This window comes from Pavona decussata, unplaced genomic scaffold, assembly GCF_977016875.1.
Source record: "Pavona decussata unplaced genomic scaffold, jaPavDecu1.1 SCAFFOLD_149, whole genome shotgun sequence".
NCBI lineage: Eukaryota > Metazoa > Cnidaria > Anthozoa > Scleractinia > Agariciidae > Pavona > Pavona decussata.
This window is the reverse complement of record NW_028145561.1, coordinates 81,035-91,870: the sequence shown is the minus strand read 5'-3', so window position 1 is coordinate 91,870 and position 10,836 is coordinate 81,035. Positions and strand designations below refer to the sequence as shown.

At 35.5% G+C, this 10,836-nt stretch overlaps 1 protein-coding gene across 1 annotated transcript; it reads left to right on the top strand.

The window, feature by feature from the left end:
* The first annotated feature begins 498 nt into the window (after positions 1–498).
* LOC146466220 (ubiquitin-like-conjugating enzyme ATG10) lies at positions 499–10,635 on the top strand. The gene is made up of 6 exons (XM_085127609.1): positions 499–676; positions 891–1,016; positions 2,988–3,111; positions 6,886–6,983; positions 8,044–8,135; positions 10,361–10,635. Exons 1-6 carry the CDS (start codon positions 569–571, stop codon positions 10,440–10,442), a joined length of 630 nt encoding a protein of 209 aa, XP_084983735.1. The 5' UTR covers positions 499–568; the 3' UTR covers positions 10,443–10,635.
* The last annotated feature ends 201 nt before the right edge of the window (positions 10,636–10,836 follow it).

Below are 10,836 nucleotides of genomic sequence, written 5' to 3'. Positions count from 1 at the left end.
CACAACTTGTATGTGCTATTTTTGGCATACCGTACACCTTGCTGTCGGAACAGGTGCACCTTGGAACAATCATGGAACGAATTTTAGTGTCAAGACATACTGATTTAAAACACTGTGACTAATTTGTTTTCAAAACCATTTACTTCGTGCGTGAAGTATCAATTTTAGCGTTTGTCAAAATGTAAGTAAGGATAGGGTGTCTCTCTAGCTCTGCAGAAATCAGTGAAGCTATAGCGTCGTCGTACAAAACTTAAATGCGGGAATCCTTCACGACGCGCAAATAGACCCAAATAGACTGTAATATAAATAGTTTTTACTTCCTGTCATCTTGTTGTAGAGATGCACGTGCGAGACTTTACTTTTTTCGGCAAACTGATTTATCATGATGCAAGAATTCGTATTATCAAAGTCTCCCTAGGGAATGTACATCCTTCCCCCAACCGGTTAGTTGTCACCAGTTTTTCACGGAATTATTCGTTGACGCCTGTTGACGCCTGTCACATTTTGTATCAGGAGCTGAGTGAGACTGTTGTGGCCAGTGGAAAGTGGAGTTATTTTACATGTATGCATGTGGAAAACCGGCACCTTATCTTACCAAGAATTTGAAAATGAGCTGCTTAACTTCACTGAAAGAACGAAGGTTACCCAAGACTCTTGGAACGTGCAGTTTTCAAAGGTGTGGCTTTGGAAATATCGAGCGGTGTAAATTGATTTTCAATGTTGAGTCCTGCAGATTCCAAGTATGCTTACAGTCTTAGGGTAGATTTAGGCTTGCACATTACCCCAGACGGAACTCTAAATATTCAATGGTAAACGGGAGTTAACTTTTTTGCGGCCTGCCCTCTGTTGTAAGCTAACTATTTCTTGCTTTCATTTTATTCCTCTTGTAGGGAAAACGAAAAGTGAAGTATCTAATCAAACAGCAAGTTAAGCTGTTAAACCACCATGAAAGAAGTGAAGATGAGACAAGGAACCCAACAGAGGAAAAAAGCTGGGGCGTTGAAGAAGAGGATGATGTAAGACTGTATTTTATTGCACATCTTATCTTTTTAAAGTTTCTTTATGAATAATAATAATAATAATAATAATAATAATAATAACAATAATAATAATACTAATAATAATAATAATAATAATAATAATAATAATAATAATAATAATAATAATAATAATAATAATAAGGTAGGAGTTATATTATTCCAAGAATTCCCATCCCCCATCCCCCTGGCCGACCCCCGGGTATTGTTACTTACATTTCGGGAAAATAAACTGGCAAATGTGCCATGGAACAGTTAAAATGTCTTGGCTTCTGGGCTTAACATTATTCTAACAAAAAAAATTTTCACACCAAGCTACATGTAAGTCTTGGTTAACTTGATTCCCATTTGTCAGTGTGTATAATTTGTGGAAGAAACCATTCATTCTGCGGATCTACTACCTCATTTAAGCCCTCCTCATTTGTACTTGATCATTAGAATTTATTGTCTTTGCTAATGAACTTATCATTGAAATGAGGCATCAGTATTGACTGTGCCTGGGGATAGACTAATGCCTGATCCCTGGGACAGACAATATTGCAAAGTGCCCAGCTAGTGCTCCAGGGAAGGAGGGGGGGTGCAGGGAGAGACTGATGCATTAATTTCCATAATTTACGAACCCGATTTTTTGACCAATCAAGCGAATTTGAAAGGTTGATAGAATGAACCCAATGAAACACTCACAAACAATTATTATTTTTAGCAGTCAAATACAGTAGAATGTTCAGTGGCATTCAGTTGCATGGCTCTTTCCTCTGCAGAGGGGTTTTTCAGGCTCAAGCGGAGACAAATCGCCCCCTTTTACTCAATTTCCATTTTCCTTCCTATTTCCTTTTCGCTCCTCGTTTATGAAGGAGCTTCTGCAGAGGAGGGAGGTTGCATGTTGATTATTAAATGAATGCATTGAAAATCCATCCAGTTATGAGTATAAAGCTCAGCACACATGAGGGACAAGACTGCAGGACTTGTTCCATTATTTGCACTACCCATTTTTGTCAAAAAAATTCAACTGGTTTGAATTGGAGGGACAACGTATGTTTCTCATAAGTCCCTGTGACCAAATGAAAAAAAACTGTTACAGATCAATATCATAATAATGACAATAATTATAATAATAAGGTATTAGGAGCATCCCACAAAGTCTCAAATGCTCTTCCAACTATGGAATTGAAAATGAAATATGTATAATGTGCAATAATAATATTTGAACGATTTAAACTATTAAAAATGTTCATATAAAAATTACAATCTATACTTAGGATATATGTGGAAAAGAAAAGTCTTAAGTTTGGATTTAAAACCAGCTGGAGTACACGTCTGAGCTTCTTATTTCAAGTGGCAGCTTATTCCATAGCCTATAGCTAGGCACACAAACAGAAAACACCCTATCACCATTAGGTATTTGTAGTAGGTTTAAGCTTGTCGATCTAAGTGTCCATAGACGGCTGGTAATACTTTAGCACTTCAGAAATATAAGTAGCTAGGTGCAAGTCCATTTAAAGCTTTGTAAGTTATAAGAAGTATTTGGTATTTTACTCTAGAGTGGATAGGTAGCCAGTGGAGTTTGCATCATACAGGAGTGATGAATCCATGCTTTTTAGTTCTTGTTAAAATCCTAGTGGCACAATTTTGAATATGCTGTAGTTCGTCCAGTTCAGTACTTCTAGATAGGCCAATCAGTACAGAATTGCAACTGTCCAAACTGGAGGTAATGAATGCATGTAGAAGTCTTTCACAGACAGTCATCTGGAGTGAGGTGTTTGCAGATTTAGCCAATGTTACATAAGGCAATTAAGATGCTGACTTGCAAACATTAATTGAGTAATTTGAGTGGTGGTTAGAAAGAATAAGAATTAGTTTTAGTTAGTTATAGTGCTTACTTCAAATTATAACACCTCCTCAGTCTCGGGAACCATATGATAATTTGTGTAATTTGTGTTCATTTTCCAGGGTTGTGCAGTGTCAGCTCACTTACGGCCAGGCTTAAACAAGGAATTCTTAAAGTATGAGTATCATGTTGTGTACAGCCCCAGTTACAGTGTACCTGTTTTGTATTTTACTGCCAGCAAAGAAGGTATGTCCTTGTCTAAATTAAACGAGCTCAACAGTTTTTTTAGTCTCCTACGCAGCCGTTTTTAGGCTCGTCATGCAACACCCCTCCCCACAAATGACTTGTTTCCATACCTCAAACTGCCCTTGGAATGAGTGCTTACCGTTTGTGGGGAGGAGCGTTGCCTGACGAGCCTAAAAACTACAGTTTTTTTCAATTAGAGACAATTTTGAAGTAACATCATGATAAGTTTTTGCATCATGGGAAATTCAGAAAAAATCAGAGCTCCAGATGGGATTTAAACCCACAACCCTCCGTGATCTAGTTGGATGTTCTAACCAAAGACTCGCTTTGGTAATTTTGAAGTAAACTTAGAATAAGAATGTAAGTGATAAAATGTAACAAGCCATGTTTTGGTGTCTTCACAAAATCATTGTGAGTACTTCAAAATGGCATGTGAAACTAAATGTCCAGTTTTAATCGGTTTATAAATTAATCATTTTTCATGTGATCATGTATCAATGCAGGTTATTTGGCTAATAAGTGGATGCTACATACAACATAAATTGTGCAGCGACCATTTACATTGCAAAACAATTAAATAGTGTAGTTTTTTATTTGCAATGATGCTTTTGAGCACTAGTCTACAATGTTGCATGCAAACACTTGTATACAAAGTTGATATATATGTGGTGTAAAATCAGTGCAATTATTGCATTGCCAGCATGTTTCAAGTTTTTTAATGCAGTGAAAATTGTCTGTGCGCCCATGTTACTGTACCCAGCATCAACTTTCCATGTAACACTGTTGTGTTAAAAATCATCTTTACCAATTTTCATGTGAAACTTACTCTTCAAAAAAAATGGCATGGTGTTGTGCTAAATCGGTGGTCATCATTGTGAATCAAAGTCTTTATCTTTATGCAAACTAGCACTTACGTATTACATCTCTGTTCCAAAGTGCAGGTCCAGCTTGGACTGCCTCTTTGAAGCATTGCTGTATCAGTACTGCTTGTCAATAAAGTAGACAATTAAATGTGAAAAAGTTCAGGCACTCAATTAACCAAACTTAACTTATTGCAATCTGATTCCATTCACACTATGGCGTGATAGTGTACATTTATGCTCCTGTCTTTAGCCTTTTTCTTGTATTGGCATAATAATTATTATAACATCTATAACATTTTGTTTCATTTGAAGTTTCTTTCTTAATTTGAATGATTATTAAATATTCAAGAATGCAATATTTTGCAATTACAGGAGGAAAAAAAGACACTACTACCTAAAATAAAGCTAAAAAACCAACACTGTCAATTACAAGAGAGAACACACAATTCACTCACAGAAAACTTGTAACGGTGTAACTAGCTTCCAGGGTCATCATGTAATATAATATTATTGAAAAATGTGGATAAATTTCTACCATTTCTTTTTGTTTTTTTTTTTCCCCAAAATATCTCTGAAAAATGCATGGTTACCCCCAACGCACACTCGTGGAATAATTGTTAAATATACCATACCATGACCACGTACCAAGAGTACTTGCTATTTAGTTCTGCTTTCTCCGTAAATATGTCAGCCTGTATAAGTGGGCACCACCTATAGGAACCCAAGTATCACTCAAGATGTATAGAGTGTATGCATGCGCAGTAAGTAACAAAAATAGGCACCATCCTTAAACTTGTGCATTAGGTCTGTGATATTTTCATTTTTTTATAGCTACAAAAGAGTATAGAGGGTCCACAATAGGTTTCTTCAATCCCGCCATCCTGGACAAACTTTTCCCTCAATCCCGTAATGCCAACCACTGTTTTAGCCCAATCCTGATCCCACTCAGATCATAATTTTTTTTCAAGCCCCTTAGCTCAACAAAAAAGGGCATTTTCAATTGGATGTAAATTCCCACTGCAAATCTGAGCACTGATCTTTGCACTGGTCTTTGGTCACCGAGAAATTAGCTGTAAGATTATTTCTTCTATTTCTTTCCACCATAACGATAACACCATTCATTTACTTAGACATTTTCAAAGTTTTCCACAAATCACGTCAGTCAATAAGTCAGTTAGCAATTTCCTTTTAGAGCTTGTTCTTTTTCCTTTTTTTTTTTTCTTCTGTAAATTTATTTTCTCATCCAGGATGATGACAACTAGATTTTCATTGTTAGTACATTTTTGACACCAGACTTCCCAGATCTCGTTTCTTTAGAGTAACATTTCCCGCATCTCGCTTCGTAAAGTCGTCAAATCCCGCATCCCGTCCCTAATTCTAATCCTGAATATCGTCCCTCTTTTCCGCTAAAATCCCGAATCCCTACCTTTAAAAAAGCCAAATCTCAGATCCCAAAACACCTATTGGGGACCCTCAGTATAATAGAGCCTTCATTCTGTAATGTAACACAATAGAGAAGGATCTTGTCTGTGCTTGTTCCTCAAACAAAAATGTATCACTCCTTACTTTCAAAGAAATTATGACTGAAAGTCTGCCTAAAGTTTGGTCAGATACACAAGGAATGAATTATATAGAGTCGGACACATGAACTGGAGAAGAAAGGACTTTTAAAGAAAAAGTGGGTGACATCAGGGTTGTTGGACTGGTTTTGCATCTATATGTACTTTTAGCCTAATGGGTGGGTCACTTTGCTTAACTTTTGCCAAAAAATTGAGTCTTAGTAGCACATCCCTGTCATTAATGTACCTGAGTATGTACCTCCCCCCACCCCCCCCCCCACCCCTGCCAAAAAAGGTGCAGATGTTTTCAGAATTTCCATTAACCTTGATTCCTTATTCAGCAAATATACAGTATATGTTCGCAAGTCCTAAATATCTCAAACTGAAATGTTTCTTTACTTTTGCCCTTTTATGATTTCTTTTACAATATAATATTATTATAAGATAAGATAAGATAAGAACTTTATTTTATGTGGCACTCCACTTAGCTAAAAGCTACTTTACAGGAAGCCCACAAATAAACAGATAAAATTACAAAAACAAACAGAAAGATAAAAATTAGATAACAATCTAAAATCTTAAAATTTAAAAATCTAAAATATCTAGGAAATATAATCATTCATCTATCAACACATGTGTAATTACAAATTAAAATGTACAATTTAAAAAGCTAACCGTGATAATAGCAATTTTAAAATGCTGCATGACGAATACTTCTTAAAAACTCCCTTGTGCCAGCCATGGTGCGAATCGAGTCCGGCAGTGCATTCCATGTCTTTGCAGCAAAGTACCGAAAAGACCTAAGACCATGCTTGGTGCTTCTTACTTTGGGCAATGAGAGCATGTTTGTGCCCCTTAAGTTGTATTTTGTGTCCTTTACTTATCTCATTCTTATTTCAGATTTATTCATATTGTAATGTGCATTTTGATCAAATTATTTGTTAATCTGCGCGATAAAAGTATTAAATTATTATTATTATTATTATAATAATTATTATTATTAAATATAATTATATTCAAATAAATTATGTTATTTTAATATACCAGGATTGGCAGAGGTCATGAGTTTGAATCCTGTTCAAGCCTGGATTTTTCCAGGATTTTTTTTTCAAAAATGTGTAACTTAGCTTTGTGGTGGTCTGTCATTTATTAATCTGTTCAACTTATATATGAGTTTCGTATATCAATACACTTATATATACCAGTAGCACTATTTCGCCAAAAAAACGGTTGTAGCATTTTACAACAATTAAATTATATTAATTTAAGATAATTAAAATTACATTAAGGTTTCACTTTCATATAATTTTGATATATATTGTTATTATAAGCTGTATTATTATTTTGTATAGATGGTAGGCTAATTAGTTTGGAAGAAGTATGGGAAAATGTACCAGATGTTTATCGTGCAAGACTTGAATATGAAAAGTGGACATTTCTAACACAACAGGTGAGTAAAAAAAATAGACAAATTAGCCTGTCCAACCTCGTTCTTGAGTTCTAAATTCAAAAGAATAGTTTACCTTGAACAAGGCTAGTAGGGCTAATTTGAATGCAGGCAAAAGAATAGTAAAATGTCAGCCATTTTTGCATACTTTTAAGGTCTATTAATATTTTATTGATTCTCAATACATCCAATTCTCACAAATCCATAAAAATTAACTCAAAAGTAATCAACACCATTGAAGGAATGTAATGTGGTAATGTGGCAACATAGAAAGTTGTTTTCTTGTTTGTTTGTCTTTTCCTTGTTTTTTGTTTTTGCATTCAATTTAGGTTGTGGTAGTTACAGTTTGAAGTATTTTTTAATTACAACAAACCCAAAAAATTATTTACAATAATATACACGTCTTACAGAAGTGTTTAATGCCACATCAGGGATGAATGGGTCGGCTCTCACACATGTCAAACCCAAAAGGTTTTTTTTTTTACAAGTGTTTGCCATGCAATTTTTTTTCCGGGTAGATTTTTACATCCTTTAGATGGGAAAATAAAAAGAGTGAATGTTAACCCCAATAAGGATCTTGTTCTCCTTTCTTCCATTTTAAATGAAGAATGTTTTATGTTAAATGTTCAACAGCAAAATGACTTGACGGCAACATTTTTTTACCACTTACATGAGACAATTCAATATTTGAATCTAAAGGAATGCATGTTTAATTAATAATTGTTATTACAGGTAGCCTATTTTCATTATTTTGTTTAGAGAAAGAATTGTTAATTATAGTTATTGTCATCTTGATGTACACGTATTATTAAACTAACATTTTTCTAGTTGGGGTGAGTAAGTACTGTTGGTATGAGTGGGTGCACTGTGTACAAAAAATGCTGTAAGTTTTTAGTATTTTTTGCTGCACAAATTCAAATACCTGATTAAAATAATTTGATCTCCCATTTAGTTATGGCCCATTGACCAGCCCTTGTAATCAATTTTTTCTTCCCTTAGTTTATTTCTTTTAAATTGCCCTTCATATGTTATGTGATTATTGTTTTGTTTTTGTGTAATGTAGGAGCATCCTTATCTTGGAGTTCCATTTTATCAGCTTCACCCTTGCCACACTGCAGATATGATGAAGAGAGCATTAAGCATTACCTCAGACACGTGAGTACCTTACAGTAATGTCTAGCCTGCAAGTAAGCCCCCTATTAGGTCAGACGCAATATAGTGTGAGCGGTGAGCGAAGCTTGCCATGAGAGGATTGGGGCATAGGTGATTCACTTCACTCGCCGCTTGCGCCTCAAGTACGTTTCACATGAGACCCCAATTGGAGAGCTTGTTTGCAGGTTTAGTAACATTTGGATACTTCACCTTTGTTTGTAACTTGTTTGGCTATGTAGTATAGTTGACAATAAAGTTTTATTATAATTTGAGTGTTGTAAAACCAATTGAAAGTAGTTACTCTGGCCCATGGCAGCAGGCACAAACAGTGCAATGAACCAATTAGAATAATAAAAAAAATACATGTAAGCAACATCAAGCATGGGAAAACATGAGTGATAAAGTCACAATTAATGGGTTTGGTTTTGAAAATCTTGCACAAGTTTCTTTATACAGTAATCAATTACAATTCAAGGGCTCAGAGCATTACAACCAACCTAAATGCATTTGAGATAGATTTTTGTTGTTTTAGTTCGGATTCACCAGAGTTTTTGCTTGTGGCCTTGAATTCCTTCAGGAAATGTTGCTGTAATGTTTTAGATGCTGCTTTACATTTCCTTTGCATTGAAAACCTGTGATTATTGGCAAGATTTCCATTTTTATCACAAAATGAAGCACAAAGCAGCAGATAAAAGTTTTCTTAAGGAAATCATGAAGGCCATGTGCAAAAACTCTGGTCATTTTGAGCTAAAACAACAAAAGCGAACTGAAAACTTATGCATATAGCTAGGTCTAAATAATGCTCCGAACCCTTCAATTATGGTAAGTGCAAGTTTTCCATAAACCATTCCCTGTGTTCCAGAAGATTTTCTCATGCAATCATAGATTACTTAGCTTGTTTGAATACTAATTAATATAAAGTATAGAAAACACAAAGAGAATGCAAAGAAATCATCCAGGATGCAGGAAATGGTTACAAAAAATTTCTATGAACAATTTTTATTATAATGTGCTTTCAGTAACTGGACCCTGGTATCTGCAGTCGGAAAATGGGTACACGTAACTTGGTTTTGTATAACCCAGTTGTGGGGGCGGACTCCCATACAAAACCAACTGCATAAAAGATACCAGATGCATGAAACCATTGGTGGGAATGACTCAACTTCATTTTTACCACTCAGAGGTTATTTTTGCTCTCGCATATCGACAAGACAATAGTAGCACCCCTCACTTTTATATGTGGGAGTACACCCAGAAATGTTTTCTCTAGATTAGTGTGGTGTACTTTGGGAGATGGAGCAAGGGTCAGATCAGAACTGTCCTGATGGGACAATAGCTGAGCAAAGGCACTCATTGATATCTCCTGAATAAAGTAACTATTTTATACATGTTGGACAAGGAAGAAATCAAACTTGTGTTTGTACTTTCATTCATGTCCTTCTAACTGTAGGCAGTGTAAAGCCTGTTTAGCAAAAAAAAATTGTAAATTTGTATAGCACACATAAATTCCATGACAAGATGATCAAATGCACTTTACATTACAGGGGCTGACTCTCCAAATCGAATTTGAATTTGCAAATATTGGTTTTTGAGGAGAGGGGGAAAACAGAGTGAGAACCAACAACAAACTCAACCCACATATGACACTGAATCCGAAAATTGAAACTGTGCCACATTGGTGGGAGGCAAGTACTCTCACCACTGCGCCATCCCTACTCCCTATCTCCCATATCTAAACTGTTAAAGAACGAGGCAACTGATTCCTGTTTATTTTAAGTGTAAAATAACCAGTCTGCTGAGTATTAGTTGAGTATCAGTTGTTTTAGTCGCTTATACAGCAATTATCGAAGGGCTTTCCGTGAAAGGGGCATATATCACTTTTTTGGTAAAATTGTTATTTTCTTGCAGGATCTCACTAAATCTTTACATACTGACTGTGTTGACATGAGGAATATCGTTCTGTGATGATGATTATTATTTTTTGCTCGCTGTTTTTGCTTCGTTTTTGAGAAAAATGCGGGCCAAAACATCGGGCCCCTCCCCCCCCCCCCCCAAAAAAAAAAAGAAACCCCAGCAAAACAATGACATTCACAGAATGAAATTCTCAAGTCAAAACAAGTCTGTATGTAAAGATTTTGCAGGAAACCCTTCAATAATAATTATTGTTTGGGTCAAAATATGCAAACAGCATATCAAGTAATTTCATTTCCATTTTTCTTTATCTACAGACCTGTCAACTACCTTGTAACATGGCTTAGCACTGTGGGACCAGTTGTAGGCCTCAATATTTCTACAACATATTCAATGTAAATTATGCAATTCTCGTTGTACATGATGATTTATTTTTCATTAGTACAAGCTCATTAGGAAATTCAGTCCAAATCCAAGGAGTAAATTATTATGGAATGATTTTCAGTGTAATTATGTAAATAAGTGATATAAAAAAGCTAATGAATGGCAATATAATACTTATTTCAAGGTGAAATAAATAATTTCAAATTTATTATGTCTCGGTGTCATGAAAGCTTCACAGCCAGGCGCGTAGGTAAGGGTTAGATAGGGGTGTTCGTTGAGCCCCAAATCTTGCTGAGCGCCGGAGGCGCTCTTACTAGGGGGGTCCGGGCATGCTGCCCCGGAAATTTTTGAAAATCTAGGTTCCCAGAAACCTCATTTCCTGCATTTTGAGACCCATTTTAGGCAAAGC

Coding starts and splice junctions, on each gene's coding strand:
- LOC146466220 (XM_085127609.1), top strand. CDS start 569: ATGTGGAAAACCGGCACCTTATCTTACCAAGAATTTGAAAATGAGCTG. Junction 1,017..2,987: donor GCGTTGAAGAAGAGGATGAT/GTAAGACTGTAT, acceptor TTCATTTTCCAG/GGTTGTGCAGTGTCAGCTCA. Junction 8,136..10,360: donor TTAAGCATTACCTCAGACAC/GTGAGTACCTTA, acceptor CTTTATCTACAG/ACCTGTCAACTACCTTGTAA.